Source organism: Hemibagrus wyckioides, linkage group LG02 (assembly GCF_019097595.1).
Source record: "Hemibagrus wyckioides isolate EC202008001 linkage group LG02, SWU_Hwy_1.0, whole genome shotgun sequence".
NCBI lineage: Eukaryota > Metazoa > Chordata > Actinopteri > Siluriformes > Bagridae > Hemibagrus > Hemibagrus wyckioides.
Genome location: NC_080711.1, coordinates 6,684,820 through 6,704,734, shown reverse-complemented (window position 1 = coordinate 6,704,734; position 19,915 = coordinate 6,684,820). Strand labels below are relative to the sequence as shown.

The 19,915-nt window shown below is 41.4% G+C and overlaps 1 protein-coding gene across 1 annotated transcript; it reads left to right on the top strand.

The window, feature by feature from the left end:
- The first annotated feature begins 2,688 nt into the window (after positions 1 to 2,688).
- Positions 2,689 to 19,749, top strand: rab5c (RAB5C, member RAS oncogene family). Its single transcript, XM_058414385.1, has 6 exons — positions 2,689 to 2,843; positions 13,182 to 13,539; positions 15,609 to 15,760; positions 16,146 to 16,268; positions 16,363 to 16,456; positions 18,199 to 19,749. Exons 2-6 carry the CDS (start codon positions 13,368 to 13,370, stop codon positions 18,324 to 18,326), a joined length of 669 nt encoding a protein of 222 aa, XP_058270368.1. The 5' UTR covers positions 2,689 to 2,843; positions 13,182 to 13,367; the 3' UTR covers positions 18,327 to 19,749.
- Positions 19,750 to 19,915: the final 166 nt, after the last annotated feature.

The following is a 19,915-nucleotide window of genomic DNA, read 5'->3' as shown; positions in this document are numbered from 1 at the left end:
AATCCAACAGGTTGTTTTCTCAGTACAGGGAAATGTGTTGAAATTCTCATCTGTGGTAATCACACATATGCTGCAGACGCTCATACTTTCAGATAGAGGGTAGGAATTGGCTAAATTGATTTGCAATAGAGTACATTTCAGTTTCCATCCAGCTGCAAATCACATCTGTCTAAGAAATAGCTCACGTTAAAATCTGCTATTATTCGGCTGTAAATCACATGATTCTTTTCAGAGAACGAAACTTCTTTCAAGGAAAAAAATTGGGCCAAATTCTTATTAATGGCATAAAGCAGATGGTGGGTGAAGGTTAGAAGATTTCATTTTAATTATAGCCTACTGCCTGTGCTCGTTCAGCCTCAGTAGTAATTAGCAGCGTTTGTGTTTGACAGAGTGCGAGTGGGTGGAAAATGAGCTATTAGACAGCTTAGGTTCAGTCTTTACACTCACTAAAACGGAAAGCTGAACAGGGAGACATCATGAGAAAGAATCTCAAGAACGTCTGTGTAGGTAGTACATGTATGCAGCACCATCCTAAGGTAAGAACCGGCAATTACATTGATAATCATATTAAACATCATCTCAGACGGATAGTCATGTTTGACACGTGATGGCGTGAGTTTTCGCCTGTGATGATGTGAGTAACGTGATCATAAAAGAAAAGGTGCCATGAACTTGAATGCAAATCAACAATCGTGTGACTTATATATATTAAAATAAATAAAAATAAATTTAAAAAAATATAAAAATACCTTAAATATGAAAAATGAAAAAATCATGTGAATAATAAAGACCTGTGTAGTACATGTGAGACGTTCAGGTGTGCAAGGATGCATGGAATATATCATGGGAAATTTAAATATATATATATTTAAATATATATATATATATATATATAACTAATAAATACAAGTAAAATTAATTTATTAACACGTGTGTAAATTTCACTTGAAAATCATTTGATTATACACATTGTAGGTTTTTAAAATAGCTTTTTATTTGTAAAAAAATTCTTATAATAATATATATTTATAAATAATAACATTTAAAAACAATATAAATGAAATGAAATGAACTGACTTAAATGAATTGATATAATAGCAGCCTCATGATAACATGAATTAATAATGTTTAAGCTGACAGGCCATCTCTGTGGCCTTGTGGGTTTCCTCCTCTGGTTTCCTCTCCAACAAATCATTCCAGTATGTCAACTGTTAGTGAAGACAAATTACCCTGAGGAGTGAATATGTGTGTGTGTGTGTGTGTGTGTGTGGCATGATATCATTTAATATACCGGTATCCCATCCAGGGTACATTCCCACCTCATGAGATAAACGGCATCCCTGACCAGGATTAAGTAATGTCTACAGTAAAGTGTTGGTACATAGATGTCACTTGAATGGTTCACTAGTTTGACCAGCTTTGTGTGTCATTTTTAGTAAGGAAGTGAGTTGGGATTCTAGCTATGATAACTAAATAATAACCAGTACAGCCTGGATATTAGCGGAGAGTATGAAGTATCTCCACCACCAGAGTGTGTTCAAAGGTGATACATTCAACAACTTCATTTTTAGACACGTGGTAATAGTTCTTCATGTTCTTTCAGGTCAGGGTTCTGTGCAGTTAGCTTCTTCCACATCAACCTTAGTAATCTGTCTTCCATAGACCATATACACTATATTGCCAAATGTTTTGGGACACCCCTCCAAATCATTTAATTCAGGGGTTGTTTTTGGCCTCTTAGTTCCGGTAAAAGGAACTCTTAATGCTTCAACATGCCAAGACATTTTGGACAATTTCATGCTTCCAACTTTGTGGGAACAGTTTGGGGATGAACCCCTACCTGTTCCAACATGACTGCACACCAGTGCACAAAGCCATAAAGACATGGATGAGACCGTTTGGTGTGGAGGAACTTGACTGTCCTGCACAGAGTCCTGACCTCAACTCCATAGAACACCTTTGGGATGAATTAGGGAGGAGACTGTGAGCCAGACCTTCTCATCCAACATCAGTGCCTGACCTCACAAATGTGCTTCTAGAGGAATGGTCAAAAATTCCCATAAACACACTCCTAAATCTTGTGGAAAGTCTTCCTAGAACAGTTGAAGCTGTTATAGCTGCAAAGGGCGGGCCAACTCCATATTACATTCATGTTCATGTAAAGGCAGACGTCCCAGTTTGGCTCGCAGTCTCCACACTAGTTCATAATAAAGATGTTCTATCAGGTTGAGGTCAGGACTCTGTGCAGGACAGTCAAGTTCCTCCACACCAATCTCACTCATTCATGTCTTTATGGCTTTGTGCACTGGTGTACAGTCATGTTGGAACAGGAAGGGGTCATCCCCAAACTGTTCCCACAAAGTTGGGAGCATTAAATTTGTCCAAAATGTCTTGATATGATGAAGCATTGAGTTCCTTTCACTGGAACTAAGGGACCAAGAACGAACCCTGAATTCGATGATTTGGAGGGGTGTCCCAAAACTTTTGGCAATATAGTGTACTTTTGGCCACACACACAGTGCCAATTTGCCCTGTGCATGTTTCTCCTAATGTCCAAATATAATCCTCAATACAGTCACTGTGTCATCCTACAAAAAGAAGTTTAACACCTCAGTTTGAAAAATGTACGCCTCTTATTTATTATTTTTTTTACACTACATTGCCCGGCTGAAATGATTATGGCCTCACTCAGTCCCTCCACACGGAAGTAGGCGGTTCCGGAAGTCCGTTCCCGCAAGCGGAAGTGAAGGCCGGGGCCCGTCGGCTGGACTGGAGACGTCTTGGAGCGGCGAGAAAGGAAATTCCACTGAAGCTCCATCCATTTTGGGAAACATTTACCGAAGGTAACGTCAATATCAGTTAAATCAATCGTCGTGAAGCCGTTCGAGTATCAAGCCGTGTGTGTACGTCAGCGGTCAATCTGTTCGCTGGACTAAATCGCCTGTGTCATCTAGCTAACGTCAGCTGCTAGATGCTAACCTGTTACGCTGCCCAGTTAGCCGCCTAGCTAGCTTAGCCTAGCCTGTTTTCCTTTCAGAGACAGTGTCCATGACAGCAGCGCGCTGTGACCGGACCGCGATCATTCACTCCTCATCCTCTACCTCCAGCTGTAACTCATCCCGGCTGCTAGTTAACCTGGTTAACACGCAGCGCTAGTTAGTTTCGTAGCGCTAAGTTAGCTGGTTAGCTCGCTCTACTTGACAGTCTTGCGGTGTGAAAGTATGCTAAGAGTGCGTTCATGTTTGGTGTAAATAGACGCGTGGGATCTAGTTACAGGGGTTTGTTTTTAAAGAATTAAAGCCACTCCAGTTAGCTGGGTGCTAATTAGCAGAGAGGTGAAGTGAAGTGAGAGACTCCGCTTCTGCTTTCTGAATGTTGACGCCGTTCACGAGACATAACTGACCGCGCTGCTGCTGCTGCTGCTGCTGCTGCTGTGTACCACTCCCTGTAGCTCACTCTTTTATTCACTCCTTTATTATTCACTGCTTTAAAAGCCTAATTATCTCTGTGAGCCTTTCAGTGGTCGAGCTGTTGACCGGTCAGTGAAGCTACAGCTGGGTGCAAAAGTTTACACCCCCCCCCCTGTACTAAAGGCTTCCAAAGTATCTCCACTCGGGGAAAGTCTGAAATAACTTCTTCTGATTAGATCATGTAATATTAACCTTATACTATACTGGATATTAGGTGTATTGGTTATTCATATATTAACCATAAACTATTCTGGATATTAAGTGTCTTGGTTATGTATTAAAGACTAAGAGATTTGTCTTCCTGAACTTTCTTTCCATCATCCAGGTTGATATTATTTATAGATCTACTTGTTTCAGATTTCAGTGTTTTTGTATTTAATCCTTTCAGTAATAAGTAATAAGTTTGTAACTTTTGTAAAGTTTGTAAGTAATGGAGTAATAAGGTTTGACAAAACAGTTTGACTTTGATTTCCAAATCTGTGACAGATTAATAAAACGTATTTATTTCAGTGTCCATGGACATGCTGTACAAAGCCCACTTTGAGAACCTTTGCTTTGGCTTTCAAATAAGAATTGGCCGACACATTAATAATATAAAACGTAAGAGATTTGTAATTTATCTTTTGGCTAGACCTGTGATAAAGAAATCATTTTTTTTTGACTTGCTCAATGTAACCCGTGATCATGAACAGATTTTTGTGGAAACTGACTTACGTTTTCTTTAAGGGTGTACAAACTTTTGCACGCCACTGTGCTTGCTCGTGTGTTAGTTTTAGCTTTTAGATTTTTCGGGTGGGCGCACCCGTGTTCCTGTCTGTTCAGGGGGTCGTGTGTGTGTGTGTGTGTGTCGTGCTGTAAGGAAAGGAAGTAAGAAAGATGGCGTTTGGTGTGAAGTCGATCCCGGTTCCAGGCTCGAAGGTCAATCCTGTGATTACCCGGACATAAAATACAGCTTGCGTCAGCGTGTGTGACTTTGAGGAGTAGAATTGGAAAGTCGAATCATGTCGTCTGTGTTTAAATCAGGCTGCTTCAGCAAACTGACTCATTTCTGGAGTGTTGCGTTTAGACATAAGACATCACAGGCTGATGGTGGCTTTGTGGCCTGGGTTCTTTACCAGGACCTTTTTTTTTTTTTTAATGAGATATGACACTGAGACACATTTCAGCACAATGGTGAGCAGATGGACATTAGTGTGAAAAAAATGTGTGTGTAAAAGAAACAATGATGACTTATTCATGGTGACCTGCTTTAACCACTGAATTGTTAAGAATATATATATATATACATACATACTTTTTTTTCTAAAAAATTTTACAGTAAATATTTTCAGTAATATAGTGTCAGGCTTATATAAAATATATTTTTTGATATATTAAAGCTAACATTTGGGTTGTAGATGTATACATAGCTTAATCCCTGAATACCGTGTGGGTGTGGTCTCTGCCATAATAACCCCCACCCTCATCCACTGGGCATGAAAGCTCACTGAATGGTTTGATCAGGATGTATGGTGTTCATAGCTTCAGTACAAATTCCAGAGATGTGCAAGGCAAAAAACATTAAGCTGTTCTGGCAGCTCAACATCTTACAAAGAATTTATGATGATGTTTTTTCCTCTTTTATTTTGTCGCCCATCTGTTTCTGTGATACGTCTTGACATATCGACGATTCTAGCCTCATACAAGCAGTGAGACACATCCATAATGCTGGCTTTTTAATCGGCACTTTTGTTCTTCACTACACATTCATAGCATGCCTTCGTCTTTAGGCTTGTATTTGCAGCTAAAGGCCATCTTTTCGAGCCGGAATGCGATGTCATGCTACGAGTTTCTGTGCTTTTGCGAACTGCGTCAGGCCATGACTTATAATTTTGGTATGTGTAGTGTGGGTTGTAGATTTTGCACGGACCACCACCGCTTTATCTCTCTCCATCTCGTTGGTTTATTTGCTTTGCTATGTGGAATTGAAACACTCTTTCTCAGTTTGAAATATGTCACATCGGCCACTCGTTCTCAGCAATGTGATTAACTAGATTCACTTAGAACTGCTTAATATGGTCTGCATTTACACCGACCAGGCCTAACATTATGACCCCCTGCCTAATGTTGTGTTGGTCTCTCTCTTGCTGCCAAAACAGCCCTGACCCATCATGCACTGTGTATTCTGACACCTTTCTATCAGAACCAGCATTAACTTCTTCAGCAATCTGAGCAACAGTAGCTCGTCTGTTGGATCGGATCACACGGGTCAGCCTTCACTCCCCACGTGCATCAATGAGCCTTGGCCGCCCATGGCCCTGTCGTCGGTTCACTACTGTTCCTTCCCTGGACCACTTTTGATAGATACTGACCACTGCAGACCGGGAACACCCCACAAGAGCTGCAGTTTTGGAGATGCTCTGATCCAGTGGTCTATCCATCACAATCTGGTCCTTCATCAAACTCGCTCAAATCCTTACGCTTGCCCATTTTTCCTGCTTCTGACACATCGACTATGAGGACAAAATGTTCACCTGCTGCCTAATATATCCCACCCACTAACAGGTGCCATGATGAAGTGAATAACGCTGATTATCTCCTCATCTGTCAGTGATCATAATGTTATGCCTGATCAGTGTATATTAAGCTCTTTATAAAGCGAACATAATCAGTCGTTGTTGCAGAAGACGCAATACAAAATAATACCTTGTTCTTTCATTCAGACTTTTTAGTGATTTCTCAGTCATCAAATGATCAGTCTCCATCTCATACAGTTATACGAGAGATCCAGTCGTTCAGCTCAAATTCACCACCAGTCACTGATTAACTTCTGTACCATTGCGCATTATGGCGAAGAGAAATGAACTGGTTAATATATAAATGTGATGCATGTGTTGAAGTCTTTCAGTCACGCTGGTACAAGCAGAAATCATGAGTGCATCTTAGCCTTATTCATGACAGCAGTGTGTCGGAAATAAAGCATGACCAGACTTCTTGATAGAGGAAATCAATGAGTGACACAGTGATGTAATGCAACAGCATCTAGGGTGTGATTTACTGTCACCATCTGGAAATGAATCAACTAGAATGACACCATATACGTTTTAACCATTTATAGTTATGTGTAATGATGTGGAACGCCCACGTGTACCGTGTGCCTTGTTTTTGACACTGGAGTCTCCTTCCCAAATATTAATAATAATCTCATTACAGAAACATCACTATAGCAATAATTATATATATATCTATATAAGAATATGCTTTATTATTAGGTTTAGAATTTGTGGCACATTGTAGAAGTGTTAATGGCTGCTATAGAAACGTATAGGGTCGTATTAATATAAATGTGATGTGAATTACAGCTAGAGTTACCGTCAGAGCCGACCAGTCAGATTTGAGAATTCAGCATCACATTAATAAAGTGAAGCAACGCTTGGAGAATCAGATCAGAGAATTGAAAACAGCGCTCTGATATAGTTGCTTTCTGATGATATTTCCAACCTTGTGAAGATAAGATGTTAAGAAGAATATCTTCGCTTTGCTTAAAAGTAAGGGTGTGTGTGTTTGCGTCAGCAACAGGATTATCTGTCTGTTTGTATTGCTTCTGTAAATGCAGATAGGGTAACGGTCTTCTCTCGCAAATGCTCTCACACGCACTCACACAAAATCCTTTGGCAGCTCCTCAGGAAACTGGGTCGATATCCAGGGAAGCATTTCCTATTTTTGTGTTCAGTAATGTCCCTCTTTCCTCTTCATGATGTGAATGCTAATCTCATACTTTTGCTGCTCGGGTCGTGAAACCCTGTCTCAGTATAACAAAAGAAATTATACAGTAAGAGTAAATTGTGCAAAAGGTCTAACCCTCATCCTCAGTTTCATTCATCCTGATGTTACTCCACGGTGAAAATGTTTCTTTAAAACCTCAAATGGCGTCCTAGTCGTCCGATTTGACTTCCTGCTCAAAACTTGTGACTCTGAGGAATTTCATGATGCCTTCGTTTTTTTCCTGAGCAAGCAGTGAGGAAAAAATTCACCCACTGTTCTTTCATATAGGTCTGTTTGTTTCTTTAGTGATTTATATATTTTGCCAGCACATTAGCGAGGGTGAAACGGACATCTTGGTGTCAGCAAAATAATGTACACATGCACAGACAAGCTAAGAAATGTTTTGTTTAAACGGGGAAACTAGAAATACCGCTTTTCATTTGCGACAGTTCTCTTAGATCAGCTAAAGAAGAAACACTTTTATAGCAAATATAAATATGGATTCTGAGTATCAGGGGTAAAAAATCTTCACACTTGGTGATGAAAATAACAATGAAATCGAGGCATTACGTACATTCTTCATGTACACTATATTGCCAAAGGTTTTGGGACACCCCTCCAAATCATTTTTCAGGGGGCAGGTTTGGCCCCTTAGTTCCAGCGAAAGGAACTCTTAATGCTTCAGCTTCATACCAAGACATTTTGGACAATTTCATGCTCCCAACTTTGTGGGAACAGTTTGGGGATGACCCCCTTCCTGTTCCAACACGACTGCACACCAGTGACCAAAGCAAGCTCCATAAAGACATGGATGAGTGAGTTTGGTGTGGAGGAACTTGACTGAGTCCTGACCTCATAGATAGAACACCTTTGGGAGACTGTGAGACAGAACTTCTCGTCAACATCAGTGTCTGACCTCACAAATGTAGTCAAAAATTCCCGTAAACACACTCCTAAAACCTTTCCAGAAAAGGGCGGGCCAACTCCATATTACATTCATGTGCATGTAAAGGCAGATGTCCTAAACCGTTTGGCAATATAGTGTAGAAAGAAACACACCAGTGGATTGGACGTGAACTTCAAATCTGTTTGTTTATAAAATCCCGTAAGTAATATACACTGATTTAATAATTATTATTATTACCACAGGTATTAAATACTGCACTTCCTGTAGGCGATAATGCGCTGTAGGTAAAGTTCCTTTTGACTTGCTGTGCATTGTCTGTCTGTTTATGATGATTAAAAAGGGTGAACTTTGGATCCATAGCCCCGTATGTTATTATTAAACCTTCTCTCTCTCGCTCTCGCTCGCTCTCTGTGAGAAAGTCACCCTAATTCAGGTTAATTATACACAAAACACAAAACAAGGCTTCATTGAGTTGAGTAGGCGTACAGATAGTCCTTTTTTTCGACTCTGACAGTAGTATCTACTGATATTTATAAAGAACATTTGAATAGAGGATTTTATAAAGTAACACTCCTTCACTTAACGGACCTTGATAAATCCCACATGTTGTAATTCAGCTAAACGTAATCAACAACTCGCAATTTCCGACTTCCAGCTAGGAAACAAACAAACAAACAAAAAAAGCCTGAAATCCGAGTGGCGTCTGGCTTTAGTTCAGTTTGCGTGGAGACACATTAGCTAGTTTAATCTATAACGTTGACTACAGTTTCCTTCACGTCTGTATTTCCTCTTGTGAAATAAATCAAATGCAGTATAATTTGCTCTGCTTGAGCTCATTTGCATAAACACACCCCCAAATCTGAGTGTTGCAGATAAATAGAGCATGTTAAATGATCTAAGAGTATTAAATACACCAAATCTTTTGTCTTAGAATTTTTTTAAAAAGCTTTTTTTTTTTTTTTTTTTTTTTTTGAGTGTTTGTGTGCTTTTTGTTGCCGTAATTGCATTTAGAAAAAAAATCTTCATTCTAGCTGTCTTCTGCTAGACGCATGCAAGATGTGTGCTGTTATTTAACTCTGCCTGGTTAGGCGATAACACACCCTGCCTCTCATTTCTCTTTGAATTTTTGCCCGTGGCTAAATACTCTAGAGGTAGAGATCAAATAAATCCTCACTGGACAAAGGAAAGTAAATATTAACACACCCTCGATCACAAGAGGAGAAACAATACCACGCATTCGATTGACAAATGAAAACGAACCGCTCTCTTCGTCTCCTCGCTTCACCGGGACTTGATGATACACTGCTTTGTAAGTCTGATGCCTTGTTATTTTGCATGCCAGGTTGTTTTTTAAGGTGGTGAGTAGTCATCCTTCAGCAGCACTGGATATTGCACCGAGTGCAGGCAGACGAAATCTGTGTATTAGCCTCAATTTCCTCCTATTTGCTGCCCATTACACTGGCTTTTGTACCAAAGAGGTCACTAAGATCTGCCTTATTGGTCTGAATGTTATTCAGTGCATTAGGGGTATAATAATAATAATAATAATAATAATAATAATAATAATAATAATACATTTTTTGTATAGAATATTGTCTTCTCTCTCTCTCTCTCTCTCTCACTCTCTCTCATTATATATATATATATATATATATATATATATATATATATACATATATATATATATATATATATATATATATATATATACACACTATATTGCCAAAAGTATTCGCTCACCCATCCAAATAATCAGAATCAGGTGTTCCAATCACTTCCATGGCCACAGGTGTATAAAATCAAGCACCTAGGCATGCAGACTGTTTTTACAAACATTTGTGAAAGAATGGGTCGCTCTCAGGAGCTCAGTGAATTCCAGCGTGGAACTGTGATAGGATGCCACCTGTGCAACAAATCCAGTCGTGAAATTTCCTCGCTCCTAAATATTCCACAGTCAACTGTCAGCTGTATTATAAGAACGTGGAAGTGTTTGGGAACGACAGCAACTCAGCCACGAAGTGGTAGGCCACGTAAACTGACGGAGCGGGGTCAGCGGATGCTGAGGCGCATAGTGCGAAGAGGTCGCCAACTTTCTGCAGAGTCCATCGCTACAGACCTCCAAACTTCATGTGGCCTTCAGATTAGCTCAAGAACAGTGCGCAGAGAGCTTCATGGAATGGGTTTCCATGGCCGAGCAGCTGCATCCAAGCCATACATCACCAAGTGCAATGCAAAGCGTCGGATGCAGTGGTGTAAAGCACGCCGCCACTGGACTCTAGAGCAGTGGAGACGCGTTCTCTGGAGTGACGAATCGCGCTTCTCCATCTGGCAATCTGATGGACGAGTCTGGGTTTGGCGGTTGCCAGGAGAACGGTACTTGTCTGACTGCATTGTGCCAAGTGTAAAGTTTGGTGGAGGGGGGATTATGGTTTGGGGTTGTTTTTCAGGAGCTGGGCTTGGCCCCTTAGTTCCAGTGAAAGGAACTCTGAATGCTTCAGCATACCAAGACATTTTGGACAATTCCATGCTCCCAACTTTGTGGGAACAGTTTGGAGCTGGCCCCTTCCTCTTCCAACATGACTGTGCACCAGTGACCAAAGCAAGGTCCATAAAGACATGGATGACAGAGTCTGGTGTGGATGAACTTGACTGGCCTGCACAGAGTCCTGACCTCAACCCGATAGAACACCTTTGGGATGAATTAGAGTGGAGACTGAGAGCCAGGCCTTCTCATCCAACATCAGTGTGTGACCTCACAAATGCACTTCTGGAAGAATGGTCAAAAATTCCCATAAACACACTCCTAAACCTTGTGGACAGCCTTCCCAGAAGAGTTGAAGCTGTTATAGCTGCAAAGGGTGGACCGACGTCATATTGAACCCTATGGATTAGGAATGGGATGTCACTTAAGTTCATATGCGAGTCAAGGCAGGTGAGCGAATACTTTTGGCAATATAGTGTATGTATATGTATGTATATATATATATATATATATAATATAATTTTGTCATTTCATTGTCTGTACCACTTATGCTATCTATCCTCGGGTCATGGGGAGCCTTTGCCTATCTCAGGTGTTATCAAGGCAGGATACACCCTGGACGGAATGCCAACCCATTGCAGGGCACACACACACTCATTCACTCATGTAATCGCACAATACAGGCAATTTAGAGACTCCAGTCAGCCTAGAAGCATGTCTTTGGACTGTGGGAAACCGGAGCACCCGGAGGAAACCCACCAAGCACGGGGAGAACATGCAAACTCCACACACACAGTGAGCAGGAGCGAGACTCGAACCCAGGACGCTGGAGGTGTGAGGCAAACGTGCTTTTTATATATATATAGGAGCTGGATAAGCGTTTGAATTGAAAAGCAACATGTCTTTTTTGTCATTCATATATTTATATTCCTAGTTTTTGTTACTCGTCTCTTTGCTGTTTAAAGTAGCATTGTTTCAGTTCTTGCGAGTTATTTGTTTGGTGCCCCCCCCCCCCAAAAAAAAAGGCGGTACTGAAGTCCCCATAAATAACAAAGGCCAACATGAAACGAAAAGTAGCTTAAATACCTTATGAGACACAGGAAGTAGGACAGAAATAACAACCGTCATTTTTGTAGCCTGTTATCTTGTCATCTCCGCAAGCAGCGCTTTACTTTTTCTCGTCTGGTGAGGGTCGTTTTCATCATTGCCCACTTTTGAGGCTCTAGCACAGGAAATAAGGCTGAAATAGTATGAATTGTCTTTTTTTTTATTACTGCCAGCTTGTGCAAAAGTGTATTGTGAAAAATGCACATATAGGAAATCAATATTCTGGTGATGGATTGAGCTCTGGTGAGTATCAGTTCTTTGGTGTCACTTTCACCTCTCGCAATGTTCTCTCACATCCACTTTTGTCCACGAACTTGCATGTTCTGTAACACTAACCACATTTTAATAAAACCAAACACAAGAAATAAACCAGAAGTTCTCTGGTAGCACACACACACACGCTTCCTTTCCAAACCCTGTTTTATTTTCCCTGTCAGGATGGTGAATCAGGCCCGAAGCGAACGCTCTGAGCTACTGTCTAATTAATTACTGGTAATCTTTCAGCGACTCACGGACAGCCTGATGAGTCCAGCGTGTCCCTGCATCACGACTGTACTCCCAGGATATTTTTTTGAGTCGTCCAACCGTTCTCTGTAGACACCTCAGTTTAGTTCAGTTTGTGACTCAAATCAAGAAGAAACTGGCACTTGCTAAACACACTGGCTCAAAAAAAAAACCACACAGCAAGAAGCGTTTTTCTAGCTTCTGTTATGTAAGCTGTGGTTAAACAACAGACTCTCTGATTGGCTGCTTGAGTTTACTGCAAGCGACCCAAGAAGTTTTCAGTTTTGTGTGAAGTGCTTCAAGGAAATGACTTTCATTGAGGACGAAAGGTTTTTTTTAGTTATACACCGATCAGGCATAACATTATGACCACTGAGAGCCCTGAATAACACTGATTATCTCCTCGTCATGGCACCTGTTAGTGGGTGGGATATATTAGGCAGCATGTGAACATTTTATCCTCAAAGTTGATGTGTTAGAAGCAGGAAAAATGGGCAAGAGTAAGGATTTAAGCAATGATGAAGGGTCAGGTTGTGATGGCTAGACGACTGGATCAGAGCATCTCCAAAACTGCAGCTCTTGTGGGGTGTTCCCGGTCTGCAGTGGTCAGTATCTATCAAAAGTGGTCCAAGGAAGGAACAGTGGTGAACCGGCGACAGGGTCATGGGCGGCCAAGGCTCATTGATGCACGTGGGGAGTGAAGGCTGGACCGTGTGATCCGATCCAACAGACGAGCTACTGTTGCTCAGATTGCTGAAGAAGTTAATGCTGGTTCTGATAGAAAGGTGTCAGAATACACAGTGCATGACGGCTGTTTTGGCAGTAAAAGGCGGACCGACACAATATTAGGCAGGTGGTCATAATGTTATGCCTGGTCTTTGTGTATATATGATTAAGATGTTCTGAATGATAGCTTTATTTGTTTTCAGATTGTAATGATGTGGTCTGTTTTTTGATTTCTTTTTAGGTTCCCTCCACCTGTGACTGCTGTCCTTCTTTCCCTCCCTCCATCCATCCATCCATCCACTCGTCTTCTAGTCGGTGTCAATCTTGTTGTCCTTCGCTCCCTTTCCTCCTTCCCTCCCTTGTCCTCTGTGTCCTTGCTGAGCTCCAGTCCCGGCGTTAGTCCAGCCTGCTCTCCTCTAGTGCTGGCATGGCGGGGCGAGGAGGAGCGACGCGGACCAACGGCACTACCGCCGCCGCCGCCAACAAGATCTGCCAGTTCAAGCTGGTGCTGCTGGGAGAGTCGGCCGTGGGCAAGTCCAGCCTGGTACTGCGCTTCGTCAAGGGCCAGTTCCATGAGTACCAGGAAAGCACCATTGGAGGTGTGTGTGTGTGTGTGTGTGTGGGGAGTCAGAGAGCTATGATTTGAGATGTCCATTTAAGTGTCTAGTTAAAGTTACTCCTTCCTGGTTTGGATTCCATAACACCATAACAAAACAAACTGTGTAATAAACAACTATGCGAGTGTGTTTTCTGTATATTTTAACTCTGTGGTGAGACCAGACATTGAGAGACGTTGTATAAATGTTAGCGGTAGGCGTGCCAGTGGTCATCACACAAGCGGTTTAGGTAGAAGGACTAAGGAGTATTCTTAAATATAAACAAGATGATAAAACGATAATTAAAATGTCATTAGAGACGTAATTTCACACCGAGTCATTTTTGTCGTACGTCAACATGTTAATGTTGTTTTGGGTTTTCCAGGTTGTTTGTCACTGGGTGCAGGTCATTTGAAATGCTGCCAGCATTTGTGGTTGTTACAGGGCTGTAGATGCTCTCTGTATCTAACCACATATCTAAAAATGAACATATGAGTAAAACGAAGCAAAAATGACCTATAAGGCAGAAGTATCGACAACTGCCCAAAAATCCCCCGAATAAGATTTAATTTCTTTATATTAAAGCACCAGAAATTTGGTTAAAAAAAAAAAATCATTTTTATTTATTTATTTATTTATTTATTTATGAATGAATGAATATATACTTCCATAGCAGAGAATGCAATAATGTTAATAAAGGCATGGTCTGGTTTGAAAACTTCCTTAGACTGAATTTTTAAAGGTTCGATTAGAGTGTAACCTTTTTATTAAGGGTGCCATTAATTCCGAAGTTGCGTATGAATAGGTGCTTAAAGCTTGTGTCTTCAGGCAATGGACAGGACAATGTGTTTATTTGTTTACTAAGATGGTTTGGACATGTTCAGAGGAGGGAGAGTGAGTATATCGGTAGGAGAATGTTGGACATGGAGCTGCCAGGCAGGAGGCAAAGAGGAAGGCCAAAGAGGAGGTATAAGGATGGAATCAGTGAGGATATAAAGCTAGTGGGTGTAAGTGTTGAGGATGTAGAAGATAGGGATAGGTGGAGAGAGATGATTCGCTGTGGAGACCCCTGAAGCGAAAAGCCGAAAGAAGAAGATTTGTTTACTTATGTCTTGGTATATGTGTAGGATTTCTCCTGGTCTTTACTCGGTGCAGTTACGCTTCACTTGTCAGTGTTAGATAGAACATGGTCACATTGGGAGAGGAAAAAAAACACTCTAGCGTCAGATCATGTGATTTTAATTGAGGCGTTTTTTTTAGTCCTTAGTGAGCTGAGAGACGTGAAGAGTCAGCAAAGTCTTTTTTCCCACAGTGTGATTAACTGTAAAGGTTAAATGGCTTTGCGAGTTCGTCAGCTGCGGGCTGTGGCGTCATCAGAAAGGTGATCTGGCACTTTCCACACGAGCGAGCAGACGGGAAGTAGCTGCACCTTGCTCGCTGTGCAGAGGAAGCAGCACCGCTGTGGAATTTCCTGGATTTTCTGGTTTGTGTGTGCATGTGCTTGTTCGTACCATTCTCCAGAGTGAAACCGTTTGCGGTTTTCAGCAGTCGCCTGCGCAACGTGCGAAAGAGATCTTGAAGTAAAAGGACAGGGTTTTGGTGAGATGTTCAGTTGTGGGCAGATAAAGACAGAAATCACGACAGGATGCCACATGCTTACGTCAGCCGTGGTGTTACGGATGAGGGTCAGCACTTTTTCTCTTCCTATTGTGTCAAGTTTCCATCAAGCGGCAGGTCAGAGGTCAGAGAGCTGCGTTCTCTAGTCGTCTGCAGTCATGTGACCAGCCTTGCTGACTCGGCACAAGTCTTTACTTCTGTGTGTGTGTGTGTTTGTGTTCAAGTTTTTCTGAATCAACTAAAATAACCTTTTTTTTCAACCGATACTGCATATATCTGTTGTTTTGTTTAATAGAGTTTGTCTGAGTAAACAGTAAAGGTTTCCTGAATGCTATTTGATGACATTGCAGTGTAATTGCATGACAGTGAATTTACAGGAATAGCATGATTGCTATCTTCATGGCAATAATTCTGAAATCTCTTTCTTCCTGTCTCGTCCCTCGTCATCCCTACAGCCGCATTCCTCACACAGACAGTCTGCTTGGATGATACAACAGTAAAGTTTGAGATTTGGGACACAGCCGGACAAGAGAGATACCACAGCCTGGCCCCAATGTACTACAGAGGAGCTCAGGCTGCCATTGTAGTCTACGACATCACTAACACAGTAAGATTATTTTATTTTTAAGCCCCTACTGTCAGTGGTATAATAAAGGTCATGGCACTTTTAATTATTATCAGGTGTATATGGGTGCAAATGCGCACACACACACACACACACACACACACACACACACACACACAGAGCAATACGCTTTTGCTCAAGCGATGATTGCGTAAGAAGCTCAGCTGACTGCCTGCTGAGGTCCGGTATTACTCACTGTGTAATTGACAGACCTTTGCTCTGTACTGCTTACTCTTATTTCCTTAAGTGAGGCGAGTTAAATTTTACATCTCGTACTGCATGCATGTGCAAAACTCCCAACAGTATACAGGATTTCTTGCTCGAAGCAAGCATAAAACCTTTTGCTAATGAGCACGCTGAATTCCAGGACACTTTCACCCGAGCAAAGAACTGGGTAAAGGAGCTCCAGAGACAGGCCAGCCCCAACATCGTCATCGCTCTGGCCGGGAACAAAGCCGACCTTGCTAACAAGAGAGCTGTGGATTTCCAGGTATGTGCGTCTCCGGACAAAGGTAGCCATGATGAAGATTATGATGGTGATGTGCCTCAGACATGTTTTTTGACTTCTGCACACGTCTCCTCAGGAAGCGCAGGCGTACGCAGACGACAACAGCCTGCTGTTCATGGAGACATCCGCTAAGACCGCCATGAATGTCAACGAGATCTTCATGGCCATCGGTAAGCAGCAGCTGTCGCGACTTGCGAGCGGCGAATCCGGCTACGTTTTTATGTGGATTGAGAACATGTAAAAAGGACAAAGTGACAAAGCAAGACTGCCATGTCTATGTATCTATACATATCTATCTATCTATCTATTTATCCTCTATCTACCATCCCCTCACACACACACGCTAAAAATCGAGTGTGAAAACTTTCCCCTTTCTGACGTAATGTGTCTAGCCGTGCATCTCTGATCTTCATCTAAATAATTTACATAATGGCTACAGAAGCCAAGCTGGTTCCTGTTTATAAAGCTAGAGTCACTGAACTTCAGCCAGTTTTTTCCCCCTGTTTATCAGCTGCAGTATTTTCTCACGTATACGGTTAAATCCACTGAGATTGAACTTGTTAAGCAGTCAGTGTCCCCTTGCTCTATAGACAGACAGTGCTAAATGCTTAATTGGGTAGCTGTCTGCTACAACAAAGCTTTCTTTTATTCCATGTCCTCCGGCTGCTGTCTGTGCCTACATCCTGTTTGAGTTGTCATCTCGGTCATTCTCTTTTTGGTATTCAGATAATAGCCGTCGATGCACAATGATTCATCTCTGTGAAGCGGAGTTTGTTTAGTTTTTGAGATATTGTAGCATTATATATAAATATACACCGATCAGGCATAACATTACGAGCAGTGAGAGGTGAAGTGAATAACACTGATGATCATCTCATCATGGCACCTGTTAGTGGGTGGGATATATTAGGCAGTAAGTGAAGGTAAGGATTTGAGCGAGTTTGACAAGGTCCAAATTGTGATGGCTAGACGACTGGATCAGTGCATCTCTGAAACTGCGGTGTTCCCGTTCTGCAGTATCTATCAAAAGTGCTCCAAGGAAGGAACAGTGGTGAACTAGTGACAGGGTCATGGACAGCCAAGGCTTACTGATGCACGTGGGGAGCGAAGGCTGGAGAAGTTAATGCTGGTTCTGAAAGAAAGGTGTCAGAATACACAGTGGGGTTGAGGTCACGGCTGATCCAATCTTGTTTTGTGCATAGGGGCGTTGTCGTGCTGGAACAGGTCTGAACCACTTAGTTACAGTGAAGGGGAAATCTCAACACTTCACTGATAATGCTTTATAAAAGACAGCTTCTAACTTTGTGGCAATATGACAACTTCATATGAGTGTGATCAGCTGTCCACATACTTTTGGCTGTATAGTTTATATGTATGATATGATATACAATGTGTATCACAGTTTATTCTGAATTATTGAGTAAAGCAACCTATGATGTCACACTTGGCTCTAGACATTAGACCACCTGAAGAAATGAAACATCAAACTGGTTTCTAATGAGATCAGAAATGGCTCTGATGCTAGCACTGAAGAGCCTCTAAAAAATGTAGCACCGTGTGACTCCACACTATCCAGCTGATATAACTCATAATCACACTATTGGGTGTCAACCAGATGGGGATGGGTTCCATTTTGATTTTGGATCTACCTCGTGTCTTCTCGGGGAGTGTTTTTTTTTAGACTCTGTCCAATCTGGTTTGCTCATTAGGAATACATTTAATTCTACATCTGGATTCTGGCCATGTGAACATCTGGTGTTCTTTATCAAATGAAATTAAATTGAAGAAATGGCATTTTGTTAGCGTAGTTGTTTTTGTTTTCTAGTTGACTTCATAACTGGATTTTTCACGGACTTCCTCACCATTCTTGTTTGTTTTTCTCTCTATTTGCAACTTTTTCTTTCTCTAACAGCTAAGAAGCTTCCGAAGAATGAGCCACAAGGCGGAGCGGGACCCGGGGGGCGGGCTCGGGGCGGAGTCGACCTGCAGGAGGCGGCACCTCAGGGCAGATCCGGCCAGTGCTGCGGAGGAGGCAACTAAACCATCCGTCCAGTCGTGTGGAGAACGTGGCCGAGGATCAACACAGACACATTATCAACCAACTCATAGTCTGACAGTTATGTCTATTCACAGCCCAAGCGGAAAATCTAGTCAGTTAGACTGTGACGTCCATCAGATTCTACTTTCTGAACTGACCAAAGGGGCCGTTCACAGCCACTTGTAAATATTTTGACCAATTATCCCTCCTTCTCATAGGCAGAGCCACAACCTACTCTTTAACAGCTGTGTTTAAGAATCAGCCACCTGTCAAAATGAAAGCAAAATGAATAAATAAACAAAATAAATAAGAATTTTGGGGAATATGGAGGGAAACCGATCAATTCTGTCGCACTTATCCGGAGATGTAAGGTTCTTGTACTAGTCTGTATTCACACAAAAAAAAAAATCAACACTGCAGCTGGAGGGAAAACAGGCTTCCTTCTACTTTATATCCTCAACCTCTCTCTTTCTTTCTCTCTCCTCTCAGTGCACTCTGAACTTTCTCTGTCTCTCTCCGTCTCTGGGCACAGCACCTAACAAGTATTGAATTCTTCTCTCCTTCCTGATTGTCTAATTTTTCCAGTGCGAGGAGACGGACAGACGGGAGCGAGAGACTGTTTTCCCTTCAAGCGCAGCATTTCTGTAGATTCTGTATTATTCTTGGTTATTGCTATTATTATTATTATTATTGTAATTATAATTATGATGAATACCACTACTCCCAGACTAATGAATATAAACGATAGATTAGTCCCCCCCACCCACCCCACCCCCGAAATCATTACTGTCCAAGATCTTAAACTGTAAATGCATCACGCATTAACAGCTATAACACCAGTGTCTTTAAAGCATTAATAATAAGAGATAAGATTTATCAAATCGTTCAATCAACCAAGCTGGTGTTAAACACGAATAACGCAAGGCAAGGTTCGCTTCCTCTGACCAAAATCACAATGTATGTGTACTGAAAAAAAAATAACTATGTTGCTGTATTTGTACTTTGTATTTTCTTTCTCTCTTTTTTTTCTGCAAAAGTATATCCAATCATTAGCCATTATCAATACAATACCTTCCCGAAACAGATCAATCATCCATCTGTACTCCCCCCCCCACTCCCACTGCTTTTCATTTTGGTGAAATGATTTATTTTATTTAATTTTATTTTTTTTTTTGGTAAGTTTTCTCTGTGTGCATTGCCTGTCTGTCTCCTGATTTATTATTATGTTTCGGATGGTTCTTTTTCCATTCTTCTTAAGGTGAACTCATATTTTTTCATCTTGTGATTTAGCACAACAGACCAGAACCGCTGCCCAGGGCCCACTTTGAAAGGGTTGGACAAATGTTTTGTTGTCTTCCATGGATGGGGGACACAAAAACAACAATCTTCTATGTGTAATTTTACCAATAAAAATGGGGAAGGTAATTTTCTCTGTGTTGTTTGTGGTTTTCTTCCAGTGGCATGTATCTTCTGCTTTTTACAACCAGTCGGCTCTTGCTTTATGTTTATTTACACCTAGTTAAAGATTATGTGGAAGATGAGGCTATGTTGCTTCGTATTAATATCTCCTGTGTACAAGAAGACAGATTTG

Bases quoted from the DNA above. Each gene is read 5' to 3' on its own strand.
- rab5c (XM_058414385.1), top strand. From the start codon at position 13,368: ATGGCGGGGCGAGGAGGAGCGACGCGGACCAACGGCACTACCGCCGCC. The intron at 13,540-15,608 runs GTGTGTGTGTGT...TCATCCCTACAG, and splicing joins CCAGGAAAGCACCATTGGAG to CCGCATTCCTCACACAGACA. The intron at 16,457-18,198 runs GTAAGCAGCAGC...TTTCTCTAACAG, and splicing joins CGAGATCTTCATGGCCATCG to CTAAGAAGCTTCCGAAGAAT.